General features: G+C 36.1%; 1 protein-coding gene across 5 annotated transcripts in view; it reads right to left on the bottom strand.

Moving 5' to 3' along the window:
* The window catches only part of CSNK1G3 (casein kinase 1 gamma 3), a 111,125-nt gene that overhangs the window by 72,981 nt on the left and 17,922 nt on the right, over positions 1–20,222 (bottom strand). For all 5 annotated transcript variants that reach the window (XM_029941777.1, XM_029941773.1, XM_029941775.1 and 2 more), the window contains exon 2: positions 3,195–3,618. In XM_029941777.1, coding sequence (XP_029797637.1) covers positions 3,195–3,372 — 178 coding nt within the window. In that variant the 5' untranslated portion in view covers positions 3,373–3,618. The remainder of the gene's footprint in view (positions 1–3,194; positions 3,619–20,222) is intronic.

The following is a 20,222-nucleotide window of genomic DNA, read 5'->3' as shown; positions in this document are numbered from 1 at the left end:
ATTTTCTCACCCAATGCTAATCACAAAAATTTTAGTGCCAGGAATCAAATATACAAGGTATATCTATTAATGTTGTTTTAAAGCAAGCACCTTAGAATCCAAACCAGCTTTCAACATCAGCATGTTTATCCAGGTATTGAAGAATGTTTCAACAACTGAAATTAAAGAAATTATCGGGGGCCTTTAAAAAAAGGAGTAAAATGCCACTTTATTTAGTATCCTATCAATAAGAAAGAATAAAATTAATAAATTATCTATCTAAGTAAAGATGTTATATATTTCATAAATATGCATAAAACACAAACATATAGAGTATAGATAATACACTTAAGTAAATAAATATATACAAATATATAATAAGTACCCACAGACAAATTAGATACAGAGATACAGATAGGTAAGTAGATGACAAAAGGATGGATGGATGGACAGACTAATAAATCATCTTATTCCTAATCCTAACTGTTCAAACACCACAAAACAAAGAAGTATTTTATTGCTTTTTCACTATATACAGAATATATAGTTTCAAAATATAGTAAACATAGTTTCTCATATTTCCCCAGGCCAAAGGTCAGCTAGAATTATTGTGTGTTTATATACACACACACAGATGTGCATACATACACACAGATGTGTTTGTAAACATATATGTATTTATTCTGTAATAAATTATATGAAATCACTTTTAAAGAAAAATGGCCAAAGTACTAGAGTACTACAATTATATCCAAGAGAGATAGGATACATACATACATATAAAATAATATACACCTGTAAAGCTACTTCATATATATAAATAAATATGCTATAACAGGCCATAATTTTAATTTTAAAACAGAACAAAAGTTTTGATATCTTTTAAGGGTACAGATCAATGTTTTCCTAAAATATGCAGGTATACTGATGGTCCTTTACATGATCATCTGAATTTCATCCTCATAATCAACTAGGAAGGAGTAATAAATCCTACCTGTATGTACATGCTCGAGTAGGGGAGAGGCACAGAGAGAGGGGGAGAGAGAATCCCAAGCAGGCTCTGTGCTGTCAGTGCAGAGCTGGACACAGAGCTTGATCTTATGAAATGGGAGATCATGATGTGAGCCAAAATCAAGAGTGGCACATTAACTGAGCCACCCAGATGCCTCTTTTTTTTTAAGTTTATTTTTTTATGTTGGGGGGGCAGAGAGAGGGAGAGAGAGAATCCCAAGCAGGAATAATTCCATTTTAAAGTTGAGGAATTTGAGGCCCCAAGTGTTTAAATGACTTTTGTTTTCCATAATAGCAAGAACAATTTTTATATTTTTCCAGCATTATCAGTGCCTAATCATGCTTCATACATGATAGACATGTGATACACTTTGAATAGATGGATAAATGGAACTCAGAGATAGACAAGTAAATAACCTAGTTTTTCTAATTCCAAAATCACAAACAGTTCAAGAATTTTTTTTTTTAACATTATTTATTTTGAAGAGACAGAACGTGAGCAGGAAAGGGGCAGAGAGAGAGGGAGATACAGAATCAAGCTCCAGGATTCATGCTGTCAGCACAGAGCCTGATGCCGGGCTCGAACGCACCAGCAGTGAGATCATGATCTGAGCCGATGTCGGACGCTCAACCAACTGAGCCATCCAGGCGCCCCAAGAATTTCAAAATATCTAACTCAATATCCTTCAAAAAAGTAAACTGTAAAACAGTCACCCTTTCAAATATTGGAGTCCCAACTACAATCCAAAAGTCTGCCAGACACATCAATCACAGCTATTAACAAAATACATCATTGCCTTTTATTGGCTTGCTTCATTCAAAGATTTAATGTAGATTAACAACACAGAATAGTGTTAAAATGAAGGATGACCTACAATGAAGAGAAATAATTAAATAAACACACGATTGGATTTATTTCTTATAAGTGGGACTGCATCTAAGGAAAACTGTTCTCAGGTGTCTTTTCCTTCTCAAGTTTGCATTCTCGGTGGTCCACTGACCACAGCTCACATGGCACCTCAATACTGACGTCCATACAACCATGCTGCCCTCTTCTTATTTCTCTTCACTCAAGACAGCCACATCTCGGTATATATACACGCTGGAGTACTACATGGCAATGAGAGGGAATGACATATGGCCATTTGTAGCAAAGTGGATGGACCTTGAGGGTGTCATGCTAAGCGAAATAAGTCAGGCAGAGAAGGACAGAAACCATATGTTTGCACTCATAGGTCTAACAGGAGAACATGAGAAACCTAATGGAGGACCAGGGGGAGGAGAAGAGGGAAAGAGAGTTGGGGAGACAGAGGGACGCAAAACCTGAGAGACTATTGAATACTGAAAACTAACTGAGGGTTGAAGGGGAAGGGGAGGGGGGAAAAGAGGTGGTGGTGATGGTGGAGGGCACCTATGGGGAAGAGCAGGGTGTTGTATGGAAAACAATTTGACAATAAAATATTATGGAGAAAAAAAAAGACAGCCACATCTCTACTGTTGCAGGAATTAAAAATCTAGATTTTGGTCCTGTCTATGTCATTAAACTGCTGTGTGACATGTGACAGATAACTTTCCCTCACCGAGTTTCAATTGCTTTAATGTAGTTAGATTTAATGAGACCAATGTTTACCAAACCTACCTGATTATAAAAAAGAAAAACACACAAAAAACAAAAACAATGAATCAGCACCTGTGTCCCTTGTTAAGAATACAGATTTATGAGCCCCACTCTGGATGTACAGGGGGGAGGAGGGGGTATTACAATGTAAATTCCATTGATTTTTTTTTTTTTTTTTTTTTTTTGCTATTTCATACATTACCTTGACTTTAAACCATACTTATCCTCTTGAAGTGATCAGATACTAAATGTTTTCAAATCTGAAAAAGTAGCCTAAATATTCTTAAAAATACACTGTAAAAGGCACCTAATGAGTGTTTTTATCAGCTTATTGGGGCTTTTTAATTTACTTTCTTTTTACTGAAATTCCTGATGGGTGATCTCAAGTAAATACACATTCTCATAGTAGGGAATTCCTTACAAACAAAAATACAATACAAGTACATTAGAAATTCCAACATTTATGTACTTTAAAATTACCATAACAAGTAAACCACTAAATAAGAATTAAATCATTTTCATTAGAAAGTACTTTTAATTAAAAAAAAATGCTTCAAACATAATCGAATAAATAAAATAGTCTTACCTAATCGTAATTCTCCAAAATTGCCACATCCAATTTTTTTTCCAACTCTAAAGTTAGGTCCAACCATCAAAACTCCAGAAGATGAAGACCCAGTTCCTCGAGTATTGTGTCCCGACCGACCACTAGGCCGTGCCATTCTATCATCTGATTTGTCCTTGTCTTTCTTTTTATTATCCATATCAAGTTTGCGGTACTCCACTTTGAATTCTTTAATCAAGACAAGCACACTGAAATAGGGTGTCGCGAGAACAGGTACATCACTAGGTTAACGGTGCCAGGCAGGGAATCGTTCACCTTCAAAGCGCAGTAGGGAGTCTGTTAACCGGCGCGTGTTCATCCCATTCGTGAAATTTTTCTCAGGTGTCTTTTCAGCAAAATAGGTCTTCAAAGTTATCCTTTCAACAATGTAAGCTGATATTGATAGCTAAAATATTAAGAAAGGAAAGTCAGTCAACTTAGAGAATTAAAAGAATGGATTTTGGGGAAATTAATAACTAAGTTTAGGCAACCGATTATTTCTATTTGTTGATTCCCACTTAAATCAAACCACAGTAGACTTAAAGTAACCATTACTGTCTTTCCTATACTTTAATTCCAAAGAGACCACAAAACCAAAACACAGAAAAAGTATTAAAAATCAAAAATGTAATAAAAATGTACTGAGTATTTCATAAGCCAACATAATACATTCACTAACTTAGACCTCCCAAGTTAAAACCATTTCCATTTTTACCAGTAAGGCAATATAAGATTTTCCATTTAAAAGCAGAAAAAGCAAATACCTTCCGCAAATTAGTGAAAGATTTTAATAAAAATGTCCTTACACGTTTCCATACACTGTAATTTTCAAAGTCTTCCTAAATATACATTCTCATTTGACCGTCATTAATTGAAGTAATTAAAACCCATTACCTATACACAGAAATGGACTTCAGAAGTGGTAGTGCAAAGAACACACGTGCCACCCACCACAGGAAACAATTTTAAGACTTTATTTTTAAGTAATCTATACACCCAAAGTGGTGCTCGAACTCACAACCCTGAGATCCAGAGTTGCACGCTCCACAGGGTAAGCAATTGTTTCCACCCAGGAAACAATTAATTCTTATGTAACATTTGGAGCAGGCCTTAAAAAAATAAATGTAATTTCACATGGTTAAGAAATACTGGCAGGAATCAACCTAATGATGTGGAGAAGGGTGATTTTTTTTTAATTTTCTAATACACACATGAAAACAGTAAAGCTAAAAAAAAAAAGGCTTTTGGAAGAGTGTTCCCCATTCATTTTCTCAAGGAATTTCACCCATCCAACATACCTCAGTTCTGCAAGCATAAGCAATCCTCCTACTTTTGTTTGACCAATTTGAGTGGATTCCTATTCTTTGCAACTAAAGAAGCTTTGACTTCAAAACATAAGGAAACCAGGATCAAGATCAATATCACATCTTATTCTTATTTCTGAAACTGAGTATATAAAAGCTCAAACAAAATCAGTATTTTCTGATTAATTTCCAACAATCCCTCAAATATGCCATTCGTTCTAACACTCAATGTGTTTATACAGTTTCTGATTATATTTGCCACACTCCCAGTGTGCAGATAGTGAGCCTCTGCTTGGTATATGTAAAACTGAATAAATTCTACACATACTATTTACACTGTTTCCAAATATAATAGAGTAACTGATAATGAACTTCTGTCCTACTATAAGTGACTGTAAGACTGGATAAAACTTAATGAAACATCTGTTTTCAGACACTGGATAATAGGCACTGTGGTCTGTGATCTTTGAGAAAAAGGAAGTACCTAAGGTCAGTCCCACCTTTACCCAAGCTCTCTAGCCAGAAATAATTTTCTGACTACAGCACAGAGAGGTGAAAGGCAGATAGTACCCAGCGATCACAGATCAGCGTCACTACTGAAGCAAGTGAGGCAGTGGTACAGTGCGGGGTGGCTAGTGGAAGGGTAGAAAACTAGACTATACATGCGGGTGGCAGTATTCTGGAATATCTAGTAGACCATGGCTATTATGGGGTTAAATGAATAATGGACATACTAAAGGCTGTACGTACTGGGAGAGCTTTAAGTTCCTATGAAGTCATGATGGAGGAACCTCAATAACACCCAGGAATTCAGCTGAGACACCACAAATACCAGGTCTTAAGAGTAAGGACCATACCTTAGAATCAAAATTGCCCTAGACTAGCCCAACTAAAGCTGAAAACCAAGCCTAAATAGGATTAAGAATAATCCAATTAAATTAACTCCATTCCAGAAACTTAACATACTTAGACCAAAAACCCAGACTCTTAACAATGTTGAAATTATAATGTCCAGCACACAATTAAAAATTAGCAGAGATGCAAACAAGCAGATTTCCTGCACAGCCAGGAAACCAAGCTGTCAAAGGAAACAGACTCCAAAATGATCCTGATATTGGAATTAAAAAATAGTCTTCAAAACTACTAAATAGCTATTAAAATTCTATTAAGTTTAAAAAAAGAGAATAGAGCAGAAAAAAACATTTGAAAACATAATGGTTGAAAGTGTCCCAAATTCAGTGAAAAACATTAACCTACAAATTGAGGAAATGTGGAAACTTCAAAAAGATATCAAGAGCACTAGAAACCAGAAATGCATGGGTATTCATTTCCGTAAAAGATAAAGTACTATTTGAAGCACATATAATGTCACAGAGTCATTTATAACAAAAATGGAAGTAAAATATATGGCAACACAAATAGTGGGGTGGTATGCAGAATTACATTATTTTCAGATTGTTATATTGGTGAGGAATAATGTTAATTAACAAAACTAAAAGTAAAAAAAAAACTAAGGGAAAAAGACAATCATAGTTGAAAATGTTAACAATGTTTCAGTAAATGATGAAGCAGAAGACAAAAATATTAGGATGCATATTGATATAACAGATCAAAATATTACTATCAATGACCCTGTATCGACATTTATAAAATACATCTAAAAACTGCCTAATACTATTTCCCTTAAACATTCACCAAGAAAGATCATATGCTGTATCATAATGTAAGTGCCATATAACTGAAATATTATAGAGCATATCTCTCATGAAAACAGAATTAGGAGCACCTGGGTGGCTCAGGAAGTTGAACATACAACTCTTGGTTTCGGCTCAGGTCATGATCTCACAGTTCGTGAGATCAAAGCCCAGATTGGGCTCTGCATTAATAGTGCAGAGCCTGTTTGGGATTCTTTGTCTCTCTTTCTCTCTCTCTCTGCCCTCTCCCACTTGTATTATTTCTCTCTGTCTCAAAATAAACAAACATTCAAATAAAACAGAAGTAAATAAGGAGTCGAAAACTACATGACATCTAGAAAATCTGCAAGTATTTGAAAATTAAATACACTTAAATAATTCATGAGTTACAAAATAGATCACGAGAAATCAGAAAAAAAAACTAACAATGTAATAATGAAACATTAAATTTTGTAAGCTGCAAATAGATCAATGTTTAGAACAAAATTAGAAGCTTTAAATGCCTACATTAGAAAAGAAGTTTTTAGGCAATGATCTAGGTTTTCTTCTTAAAAAGCTATAGAAAAGCAGATTAGAAATAACGTGAAGAAGTACTTTAATAGAGCTACTGTTAATATCCCATGGACTTATATGTATTTATAGTTTTAATGAATGAACATAGGAATTCTCAGCAGATAAATAACAAGAGAGCAAACAAAAAATGCAAACTCAAAGGCTCATGTCTGCAATGAAAAACTAACTTCAATGGATACACTTAAAAATAAATTGGGTAAAGCATAACAAAGTGTCAATGAACCTGAAAGGAGATCCAAATAAATTATCCAGGGAGCACAATCAATAAAATAGAAAATAAATAATAGAGGAAGTAAATAAAGCCAAAAAATTCATTCTCTGCAAATGGTCAATAAAATTGGTACCTCCTAGCAAAAGTGATCAAAAATATAAAGAGAAAATCCACAAATAACAAAAAAAAAAAAGAATGAAAGAAGGGATATCATTGAAGATCTTATAAATTTTAGAATGATAAAGGACAATTGAGTGACTTTTTTTGCCAATTAATTTGGTATGGACAAATTTCTTGAAAAATCCAACATATGGTTACAGTATGAATTAAAAAAGACCAACAGTTCTGTATATATTTTAAAATTTTAATATTCTGAAGAAACATTTCTCAGATATTTGAGGAATGATTATAGTTATATGAAGTTCTAGAATCAGCAAAAATAAGTTGTGGTGATAGAAATCACATCAGTGTTGCCTCAGGTGTTGGGAAGTCTGACTGAAAAGGAGCATGAGGGAACTTTCCAGGGAAAGGACCCATACACTCTGTAACTGACAGAGGATTCCAAAGGTGTATACATTTGTCTAAACTAATCAAACTACACTTAAAACCTCTGCATCGTATCGTATGTCAGGGACACATCCAAGTGTGACTTTTATTTATTTATTAAATGTGGCTTTTAAAAAGATCCCACATCCAAAAACCTTAATGCTAGCTCTGGAAGTGTTTGTTCTTTCCCTACTATAACATTATCATAAAAGTTATCTTGGGGCGCCTGGGTGGCTCAGTCGGTTAAGCCTCCGACTTCAGCTCAGGTCAGATCTCACGTTCGTGGGTTCGAGCCCCGCATCGGGCTCTGTGCTGACAGCCAGCTCAGAGCCTGGAGCCTGCTTCCAGTTCTGTGTCTCCTTCTCTCTCTGGCCCTCCTCCTCTCATGCTCTGTCTCTCTCAGTATCAAAAATAAATAAAACATTAAAAAAATTTTTTTTAAAAAGTTATCTTAAAATGCTATTTTTTTAAGTTAAGGAACATATCAATATTTTATTTTAGAAGTTTTAAAGGGCCTTTCTATACTTCTATTGCTTCTAGAAGTAATTTTCCTTTTGTAATTTTCATGTTATTTTCAGAATATAGCTTTTTATTTATATTTCATCAAATACCCAAAACACATTCAACATATGTGTTGAATTCAAATAATAAAGATAGAGCAAAAATACCCCTTGGGATACCCATGTCCCTTGTCCTTCAACTCCCTTGCCTACCCAGAGGTAATAACCATTAATTACCTTCAGTTTGGTATGTATGCTCTAGACCTTTTCTGTAATACCCTTTTTTATAATACATGCGTATCCAGAAAGCAGTACTTATAGGTTTGCTGTTTGTTTTCCAGAAGTCCTCGTGAAACCTCTAAAGAACCAAAATTGCCTCACGACAGAAAAAGCATTTGCAGTGTCTCATACATTAGTGCACTACTGCCCTTTTCCTTTCACACCCCTCCACCCGACATGGACGGCCGAGGAGCAGGACCAGCAAACTGAATGGGGGGGACTCAGAGTCATGAGACAAACCCGAATCCCTTCCCCAAAGTTCTGGAGCCAGGGGCCAAGCCTGAAAGTTGGACATGGGGAAACAGTGGTAGAAATAAGCAACCGATTGGCTTAAAATTGGAACAGGTATTTTTAAAACCTGAAAAGAAGTACACTACTAAAAGTGAACTTATAAATATGTGACAAGAAAGCAAAGAAACTCACTAAGATATCATCTACAAGTGGCAAAGGAGGAATAACCAAAGAAGATATGTAATACTGGTTAGTGAGAAAAATGAAGCCATTTCCTTTTTACTCTGTCCAGATCACCACATTCAAGAAACTGCATAAACCCATAATAATAGATTTTTTAGTCTTTAAAATACTTTTAACAAATTAGATTTTTTAATTAAAATATTCTCTTAGGAAGGATCTCAAGCAGTCTAGGACTCTCCCTATTATAGCAACCGTCTAACAGTGTTAGAATCGCCTACAACTACGCCTATCAGCTACAGGCACGACTTCCAGCCTGTGGACTAAATGTCGCCTGCTGCTTGTTTTGAACAGCCTGCAGACGAAGCATGGCCTTTACGTTGTTACAGGGCGGGGTAAAAAATTAAAAGAATGATATTATCTTGTGACACATTAAAATTATATGACAATCAAATCATATTGTTCACAAATTGTTTTAAGGATGAATTCAAGTTATTTCATTTACATATCTTCATGGCTGCTTCACACTATAGGAGCTGAGTAGTTGTGAGAGACCATGTGTGGCACTTAGCATTTCCCACTGCTGCACAGCATACCGCAAACTGCTGTGACTGTCATGCTCTTCAAGCACAGCGGAGTGAGGACTGTGTACTTCAGATGAGATGGCAAAGAATGTGTTTATTGTTAACACCCTATCAAAGAATACACTTGGACATGATCACAACTACTAGCTTTCCACGGCAGTATAACAAATTACCAAAATCTTAATGGCTTATAGCAATACAGCCTTGGTTCACAGTTTCCGTGCATCACAAGTCTTGGCAAAGCTCAACTGAGTCATTTGCTCACGGTTGCACAGGCTTCATCCAAGGTATCAGCCAGGATGCATTCTCATCCGGAGGCTAAAGTAGGAAAAGAATTCTCTTCCAAGCCCCTTCAGATTATGGACAGAATTCACATTGTTGCCATGTAAAAGTAATGGACCCTGCTTTTTGCTGGCTTTCAGATGGAGGCCACCCTCAGGTCCTACACGGTGCCTACAGTTCCTAGAAGCTACCTACAGTTCAATGCCATATGGGTTTCTCCAACACAGCCACATACTTCCAAAAAGAATCTCGAGCTCTGATTTACTAAGAATGAGTCTATGTCAGGTCAAATAACCTTCCCCAATCTTTGTACCCTACTCTAATACACCAGTTCTCCCAGGTCTTGGAGGCCTTGCTATATCCTTCCAGACCTCTTTGAAGTTACCTGCCTACGCAGGATCAGAAAAAAGAAGTCTTGGAACATCGACTAGGTGTGAAGACCTGGGCAAGGCTTAATCTTTTATTAATTATAAAACTGAATTACACTAGAAGACTTCAAAGGATACTCTTACATTGTGCACAATATTATAACTACCTGTTGAATTTGATGACAAGGAATCTTATAAGTAACTCTGTGATCTCTTAACCTAGGATACTACTGGACATGTAGGACAGTCAAGAGAGAGTACAGATTAATAAATGAGTTCTTTCTGTCTCTCAACCTTTCCAGGTTTCAGTTGTACGATTCCAACTTAGAGCTCTCCCTGTTACATATCATCAGACCCCCTAATACCAGGCCCCTCATTCATCTGAAACACCTCGGTGAACCTCATTCTCATATGCCAAGCAGTGTGCTACCAGAGCGCCCAAGAATTTCCTGGATGAGATGGCATTCCCTTCCCTGAAAGTACTCTGCTAATGTTGTCTGCATTTCTGCTTTCCATACTGATTCATCCAAGCACCAGAGAAAAATCAGTTCTGAAAAGTGAAGATATTTTTTTCAGTTCTAACACCAGTAGACCATGAGTCACAAATCCAAATGTCCAAACGAGTAAGGCAGATAATTACACGAGTGAATCAAGCAGAGAAGAAATACTGGGGACTACAGCAAACTGGAAAGCAAACACCCATTTTAAAGGGGCAGCTCTTACTCAGCTGTAAACAAGTGCTGCATTCAGGAATCTAGATGTTCCCATTTTTCAAGAAAATCCAGAAACCTGTATTTCTATGTAAAATCTCTATAGTTTCATTTGCTGAGCACTCACTATGCTAAGTACTTTAAATAGATTAACTCATCAATTCTCAAAACTGTATGTACGATTACAATGAACCCCTACTTATACCAAGAAGGACACTAAAATGCAAAGAAATTACACCACCATGATCAGCATCAACAAGTCTGTACATGGCATAGCTAGAATATGATGAACAAAAAGTAAAATTCCTGAGTTCTATTATTATCCACTTTACCTCCTAGTGTATAGCCTGGACCTTTCTGTCTGGATCTGCAGCTTGGGACAGCTCCCCCTTGCCAGCCTAGATTCTCAGTATCTACAACACCTCAGTGTTGCCAGATCCTAATTTGAACCAACGTAGGGTAGAGGAAGGAACTCACCACTCAACAAGCCCCACTCATATACACAGTGCTACAAGACATTCACGAACAAAAAGAGAGAATGGAAGAAACAAATCATTAACCTAGAAATGCAATGCGCTGTCTTAGCATGATATACATACTTTTCTATTACAACATTATTCTTTTTAAGAGTTAACAACTGTAACTATGAATTTCCATATCAATAAAAACACTTGGAGACGTGAAATATTAGCAAACTTTTTGGAAGATAGGAAGAAAAGCAAGTAATGACAGATGAAACAATGAAGGAAAGCAAAGACCCCAACTAAGTGCCACAAAAGACAACAGGTGAGGGGCACCTGGGTGGCTCAGTCGGTTGAGCATCTGACTTCGGCTCAGGTCACTATCTCGTGGATTGTGAGTTCGAGCCTCGTGCTGGGCTCTGTGCTGACAGATCTAAGCCCGGAGCCTGCTTTGGATTCTATGTGTCTCTCTCTTTCTGCCCCTCCCCGGTTTGCACACTCACTTGCGAGCTCTCTCTCTCTCTCAAAAATAAACAAATTTAAAAAAAAAATTTTTTTAAATAAGACAACAGGTGAGTAAGGAATTGACCTGCCAGACAAAAGTCCACAAAGGCTTCCTAAAGGAAGTCACATGAAATAGTAAGCAGGAATGAAAAAGGCAAGGAAGGCAGGGGCAAAATAGGGGAATGGGAAAACTGTTACTAACTACGATTACTATTTCTTATGTTGAAGAGCAAAACAAAAACAAACCTCTAAAGGAACCAAAGGAGAATGTGAGAGAGAGGAAATTATACTCTGGCATCATATCCTCATTTGGCATTGTGAAGAACTCCTTGCCTACAGACTGGGTCCCTGAGTACTCGTGCTGCATGGAATCCAAGAGTCACTAAGCTCCATCACGTATATGTGACTCCAAGAGACTGATGAACCGACAGTCCAGAACCACTGTACTTGTGAAGAAAGCTGATGTTCTCCAAAAGCAAATAAAAAATCTGGGAAAAATTGACCACTCAAACAAAAGAAGAGAAAAATGACAAAAAACAAAAACAATCAGATCCTCAGAGGCTTTTGAGAACAGTAATATAGAGAATGATAAAATAATGCTACATTAAATGGAATAATCAAAGACAAAGTGGGGAAACCATCTTAATATGAAAAACAAGAACAAAACAAATAAAGGAAAAGAGGTAGAATGAAGTAATTCAATACCTCCAACTTTGAACTAATAATAGTAATTAATAGGGAGGCCAGAGAAAATTAAGAAAAAGAAATTTTCAAAGAAAATTTTCCTCAGCTAGAGCAAAAAGGGCCCATACAGTGCTAATCATGAAAGGTTCCCTATGTTTACTGCAGCATTATTTAAAACAGTCAAATTATGGAAGTAGCCCAGCTGTCCATCAATAGATAAATGGATAAAGAAGATGCAGTATATAGATACAATGGAATATTATTCAGCCATAAAAAGGAATAAAATCTTGCCATTTGCAACAACGTAGATGAAGCAAGACAGTATAATGCTAAGCAAAATAAGTCAGTCAGAAAAAGACAAATACTGTAAGATTTCGCTAAGTGGAATTTAAGAAACAAAACAAACAAAAGGAGAGAGAGAGAAAGAAACCAAGAAAAAATTCTTAACCAGATGTGACATGGGGGGAGGATGGGTGAAGCAGGTGGAGTAGGTGATGAGGATTAAAGAGTACACTTATCACAATGGGTACTTAGTAAAGTACACAATTGCTGAATAACTATATTTTATACCTGAAACTAATATAATACTGTATGTTGTCTGTACTGGAATGAAAACTAAAAAACAATTAAAAAAAATCTTTTTAAAGGTAATTAACCAAGGAGAGGGGTGGCCTTGGTGGCTCAATCATCTGAGCATCTGACTCTTGATTTCAGCTCAAGGCATGATCTCACAGTTCATGGGTTCAAACCCCATGGTGGGCTTTGCTCTGACAGCACAGAGCCTGCTTTGCATTCTCTGTCTCCCTCTCCCTCGGCCCCTCCCATGCTTGCGCTCTCCTTCTCAAAATTAATACTTAACAAATGTTTTTAATAAAAAGAAAAATAATACATAATAAAAAGGTAATTAACCTAGGGAGCCTGGATGGCTCAGGCAGTTAAGCGTCCAACTCCTGGTTTCAGCTCAGTTTGTGATCTCATGGCTCCTTAGCTCGAGCCCCATGGTGGGGCTTATCTTTCTCCTCCTCTCTTTCTGCCCTTCCCCGTACTCAGGCACACACAACAAACAAATTAGTAAAATTAACCCTATCATACTACTTGGTTCTACTGCATGTCCTAACAGTATTAGCATGATTTTCTGCTTTTAGAATCAATCATACCCCAAAAAATGTAAGATAAATGTTAGAGAATATAAATTTTTCCATCCTGGATACAACTGATAAATGCCCAGCTGTTAAGGGGAATTAGGAGTAAAAGGAAAAACAGAAATATCTGCACCTTACACAGTAAAAAGTAACAAGATAATATAAAATTTGATAAAACAGAAAAGAGATGTAAGAATGTTACTTAAAGTGTCAAAGGTAAGCAATAGATGAAGTAAACATAATAACTATTCAAACATTTAAAAACAGAAAGGTAAGTAGGAATGTATGAGCTAAAATTCCATCACTCTAGTAGAAAATTATAAGATAATGCATCTGCAAAAAAAAAAAAAAAAAGACAATTTTACTTCTTCCCTTTCAATATGAATACCTTTCCTTTTTCTTGTCTGGGAGCCGTGGCTAGGACGTCCAATACTCTGTGGAATACAAGCAGTGACAGTGGGTGTGCTTGTCTTGTTTGTGACCCAGAGGAAAAGCTTTCGTTTCAACCTTTCACCATTGAATATGATGTTAGCAATGGGCTTGTTACATGTGGTCCTTATTATGCTAAGGTACATTCCTTCTATACATAATTTCTTAAGAGTTTTATCCTGAAAGGATGTTGAGTTCTGTCAAATGCATTTTCCCAACCTATTTAGGTGCTTATACAATTTTTATCTTTTATTCTGTTAATGTGGTGTATTATTACATTTTTTGATTAGCATTTGTTGAAGCATTCTTGCATTCCAGGTTTACATCCCACTCGATCATGGTGTATGATAAATGTTTTAAATGTTCTGGTAAATTCAGTTTGCTAGTATTGTGTGCATCTATATTTGTGCATCTATATTTATCAGGAATAGTCATCTATAATATTCTTTTGTTGTAGCCCTTATCTGGCTTTGGCATCAGGGTAATGTTGGCCTTGTGAAATGACTTTAGGAATGTTACCTCCTCTTCGATATTTTGTAAGAGTTTCAAAAGAACTGGTGTTAGTTCTTCTTTAAATGTTTAGTACAATTCACCAGTAAAGACATCTGATCCTGGTTTGTTGTTGTTGTTGTTGTTGGGAGATTTTTGATACAAATCCAACTTCCTTAGTATTTTTTTTAAAATTTTTGTAATGTTTATTTGTTACTGATACAGAAAGAAACAGAGCATGGGTGGGGGAGAGGCAGAGAGAGAGGGAGACACAGAATCCAAAGCAGGTTCCAGGCTCTGGAGCTGTCAGCAGAGAGCCCGACAGGGGGCTCAAACCTACAAACCGTGAGATCATGACCTGAGCCAAAGTCGGACACTTAACTGACTGAGCCACCCAGGCGCCCCAACCTCCTTAGTATTTATAGGTCTACTGAGATTTTCTTTTTCTTCCTGATTCAGTCTTGGTAGGTTGTATGTTTATAGGGCTTTGTTTCTTCCATATTATATAATGTGTTGGCATATAATTACCTATAACAGTCTTTTAAGAGCTTTTGTATTTCTGCAGTATCAGTTACAATATCTCTTAAAGACTTCAAATACCAAAGCAATCCTGAGGAAGAACAAAAGAGAAGGCATCACACTTCTTGACTTCAATCTGTATTACATAACCACTGTAATCAAAACAGGATGGTATGTCTTAAAAAAAAGACACATAAATCAACAAAACAGAAAAGAGAGCCCTGAAATAAATCCACACATATATGGTCAACTAATTTTTGAGGAGGGCACCAAAAACACACAATCGAGAAAGGATGGTCTCTTCAATAAACAATGCTGGGAAAACTAGATATCGGCATGCAAAAACATCAAGACTAGACCGCTATCTTACAACATTCACAAAAATTAACTCACAGTGGGTTACAGATTTAAATATAACATCGGAAACCAAAACTACTAGGGGAAAACACAGAAAAAAAGCTGGTTTTGTCAATGATCTTTTTGGAAAGGATACCAAAGCATAGCATAGCTAACAGGTATATGAAAAGAGGTTCAACATCACTAATGATCAAGCAAATGCAAATGAAAACCACAATTACTTTACACCTGTTAGGGTGGCTATTATCAAAAAGGAATTAACAAATGTCGGCAAGGATGTGGAGAAAAGCAAATCCTGTGTAATGTTACTGGGAATATAAACTGGTACAGACATTATGGAAAACAATATGGAGGTTCCTCAAAAAATCAAAAATAGAACTACCATGTGATCCAGCAATCCACTTCTGGGTATACATCCAAAGGAAACTAAAATAAGTATCTCAGAGAGATAGCTGCACTCCCATTGAAGAATTATTCCCTAAAGCAAGATATGAAGAAATCTGTCTGTCACAGATGAATGGAAAAAGAAAACATGATACAGTCAACGGAACACTATTCAGCCACAAAAAAAGAAGGAAGGTCTGCTACTGAGACACCACAGATGAAGCAAGAAAGAGGGCATAGGCGGAGTGAAATACTCCAGATAGAGAAAGACAAAACTATATGGAATCAAAGGCCAAACTCATAGAAACAGAGAGTGCAGTGGTAAGATGCCGGGGCCTGTGAGACACGGAGCGATGTAGGTCAAAGGGCAAACCTTCAGTTGTAAGATCAGTCAATTCTGAGGATCTAATACACAGCAGGGTGCCTATAGTTAGCAATATTGTATTCTATTTTAATTTTTTTAATGTTTTTTAATTTATTTTTGAGAGACAGATAGAGACAGTGTGAGCAGGGGAGGGTCAGAGAGAGAGGGACACACAGAATCTGAAGCAGGCTCCCGGCTCGGAGCTGTCAGCACAGAGCCCGAACCCACGAACCGTGAGATCATGACCTGAGCCGAAGCCAGTCGCTTAACCGACCGAGACCCCCAGGCGCCCCTATGCACATTCTTTAAAATTACAGAAATAACCACCTAACCCACTTAAAACTGAAATAATTAAAAGTGGTTTTAAACATCTTCAAATTCAGAGATAGTTTAGATATGGGGTTTGGAACAGAGGAAGGAATCTAGAACCAATATGGAAAATTTTATAATCTATATATTTAAATATTAAAGTCTCTGAAAACTTAATAAATTCCTTTTCAGTTCCAGAGTAGCCCTTCTTGAAAAACATCAAAATGATCCATCCTTTAAACACCGACTTTTCTTCTTTCTATGATCCTGATTAAACAACCCTATACAAAGGAATCTTTCCCCTTTTATAACATACTGACAGATTTCTTTTTTAATGTTTATTCGTTTATTTTGAGAGAGAGAGAAAGTGTGTGCATGGGAGCATGTGAGCAGAGGAAAGGCAGAGAGAGAGAGAGAGAATACCCCAAGCAGTCTCCACAGTGTCAGTGTAAAGTCTAAAACTTAGGGCTTAATCCCACGAACCATAAGATCATGACTTCAGCCAAATTCAAGAGTCAGACTCTTACCCGACTGAGCCACCACGGCACCCCGATTAACAGGCTTTTAATTTTTCCTCAAGAAAATAAAGTGGTATAGAAAAATTCAAACACCAGAGATACGAGGCAAGAGACTAATACTTATACATCTTTCTGTTTTTAGCATAGTCATTAATTTAATAAAAATGTTAACTCTACTAGGAATAAATATGTAAATTTCATCCTAAAATAACTAAGAAATACTGCCAAAACTTGATAAGAATATTTCAAATTATTGAAAAGTAAAGTAGTAAGTGCTTCTACCGATCAGTTTTGGTTTGGTGTGGTTTAGTCTGAATGACAGTGGAGCCCACCAATGCTGTAAACAGTTGTAGAGTTCTTAACCTGAAATCCACAGACCTCTTGACCATCTTTTATGACAGAATCCACAGCTTTCAACAGACTGTCAGAAGATTATGTGACTCTAAAAAAAGTTAAGAACTACTGAGAGCACTGTATTTTCTCACTAAATTACTTTATAGGTACATTTTTAGGAATAACCTATACTAAAAACCAAGTAACATCTGTACTCTATTTAAAAGCCAACCTTGTTATCTTAAAGTATTTAGGGCAGTTTTCAATCTACACACTACAAAACAACTGAGAAAAATTTCAAGTGAGGAAATCCGGCAAGAAGTTAAGTCATGTTAGAAACAGAACTATGTGGAGCGCCTGGGTTGCTCAGTCAGTTGAGCATCCAACTCTTGATTTCAGCTCAGGTCAAGATTTCACAGTCATAGGATAGAGCCCCACATCCCATTCTGTGCTTAAGATTTTCTCTCTCTCCCTCTCCCTTGCTCAAGCTCTCTCCAAAGTAAAAATTAAAAAAACTAAAGAAATTTAAAGCAAAAGAAATGTAACTATGTAATACTAAATACAAAATGGATACCTTGCAGTTCACTAGCCATACTTAACAAATTTATTTTTCTGATTTCTGATTGTCATGCAAAAACAAAAATATAAGCAGATACAAAATTCAGAGCATCCATTAACATTACCCTAGTTGCTAAAAGCCCACACATAATCCTACTATTGTATTATACCTATAGATGCAGTCATTAGAAATAAGAGAACATTTCTCTCAGAAGGTTTTGAAAAACTACAAGGAAGAGAATGGAAAAACACAGCTTGAAAACTTAAAAATGAGGCATCCAGAGATACCAAAACTACTGAGAGAAGAAAATTTCATACAAATATGCCTGGCATACACTTCTTTTAACACAAATTAAATAATGATCTATCTGACTTCCGGATGTTTTAACTTTTATAAGAAATACTACCCCTTTAGCTGAAACCCTAAACCTTCTATAACCAAATAGAATGGACATGGATTTAGTTAATGTGCTTAAAACTACATGAATGTGCATAAATAGTAACAAACTATTTCCAAATTATGTTTGATCCTATCATTATTCTCAGCACACTGACTGCAATATCTATATTTAAGACAGACTTTATTAAAAAGATATATTTTTAAATTATCCTCGAGTAGATAAATACGGATAATCAACTGCCTTACTTTTCATAAGCGATTACAATTGTGATGTAGTAACATCCACTAATAAAGATAAAAAAGAGCTGCTAAATACAGAAAACATTAGACATAATCTGATTAGATGAACAGAAATGTAGGCCACCGGCATACTTCTAATTTAATGATCACTGATGAATCTTCAAAACAGAAAATAGAAAAGCAGCTTCTCTAATCTTCATGGCCCAATAATTTAATACGTTATGGACCCAACTGACCTCTTAGATCGCAACTAGAGGAAAGAAAGTAGTCTGAGAATTTATCCCTATCGTATCTTCTACCTCATAAAAAACCACCCAGAGCTAGCTAAGTCTTTCAAATATTAATGAGCAATTCTAAATCTTTTTAAGTGCTGATCAATACTCTACCAAGCCTCCAGAATAGTGCTGCAGTGCACACAGAACTGCCCCATGCATCTGAAGTATGAACATTTCCTACGGTTATCTTTACATGTTGAACATGTTAGTCAATGTTTTTTGCAAACACAAAATTAGACATGATGGAAATTTTCAGATTAACTTTTTGGGGCGCCTGGGTGGCTCAGTCCGTTAAACGTCCAACTTCAGCTCAGGTCATGATCTCATGGCTCCTGGGTTCGAGCCCCGTGTCAGGCTCTGTGCTGACAGCTCAGAGCCTGGAGCCTGCTTCTGATTCTGTGTGTGTGTGTGTCTGTGTCTGTCTGTCTCTCTCTCTCTCTGTTCATCCCTGCCTGTGCTCTCTCTCTCAAAAATAAACCTTAAAAAAATTGAAACAAATAAGTAAAAAACAAAATTAACTTTTACTCCCATGTTATTTGTCAGAGCATCAATTTCTCACTGCTTTGATACTCGTAATGAAAAGTCCACATTGAGTATACTAAGAAATAATCCATTCAGTGTTTCAAATGCCTTATTCAGTCTCTAAAAATTACATTACAATACATGTCTCCAGGCTTCTCCGAAATTTAAATGGCAAGGATATCTGTGATGTGATGGCTAGCCATTACATCACATGCTTCTATTAGCAGCAATGTCCCAGTTACTGGTTTCTGGCATGAGCTCAACCGTGGTTGTCTAAGAAAAGACTAAACACTTATTTTTAAAAGCTAAATCATTAACTGTAATGTCAAAAATGGAGATTAATTTCTCTAATTACATACTACAGAAACTTATTTTGTCTCACAGATATTTAGTAACTTTCATCTACAACACTGCACATTTTGGAAACCTGATTTCAGTGATGCCCCTTGTATATGGCTATCAAGATCCAGGACACTCTAGTCTTTAAAAACAGCCACCAGTTCTACGAGAGCTGTGTTCTCTGAACTGCAGATCATGACTCTTAAATTAGTGGGTTGTTAAATTAATATAACATCTCAAGCAGCACTTGCTTAAATGAAATAGTATTAAATAGAAAAGAAAATGGAGTGCATATATGTCATAAAAAAGTTTGGTTCAATCAGATTTTGTTTTCATTCTTTATATCAATGTATCACTGGGTCACAATGCAAAATATATTTTTTTTAGGTTGTGATAATATATTTCTATGAGTTGTGGTCAAAAAGTATTTCTAAGTTTGAAAGATATAATAAATACGTACTAGCATAGGAGTATCAAAACATACTATATTATAATCAGTTATAACTGAGTCAATTTTTTTTCTTTTTTATTTTTATTATTTTTTTTACTTTATAAAGTTTCATATTTTTTTAACATATGCAATTATTTTCCATCCTTTACAATACAGTAGTTGCAATGACACTCAAAACAGAAAAGCAAAGTAAAAAATCAAAACACCAACTTCTGTTTCATGTAATTAGACTTATACAGAAATTAGAAGGTTAAGTAACAACTAGTTAAT

Source organism: Suricata suricatta, chromosome 6, assembly GCF_006229205.1.
Source record: "Suricata suricatta isolate VVHF042 chromosome 6, meerkat_22Aug2017_6uvM2_HiC, whole genome shotgun sequence".
NCBI classification, from domain to species: domain Eukaryota; kingdom Metazoa; phylum Chordata; class Mammalia; order Carnivora; family Herpestidae; genus Suricata; species Suricata suricatta.
This window is presented reverse-complemented; position numbering and strand designations above follow the sequence as displayed.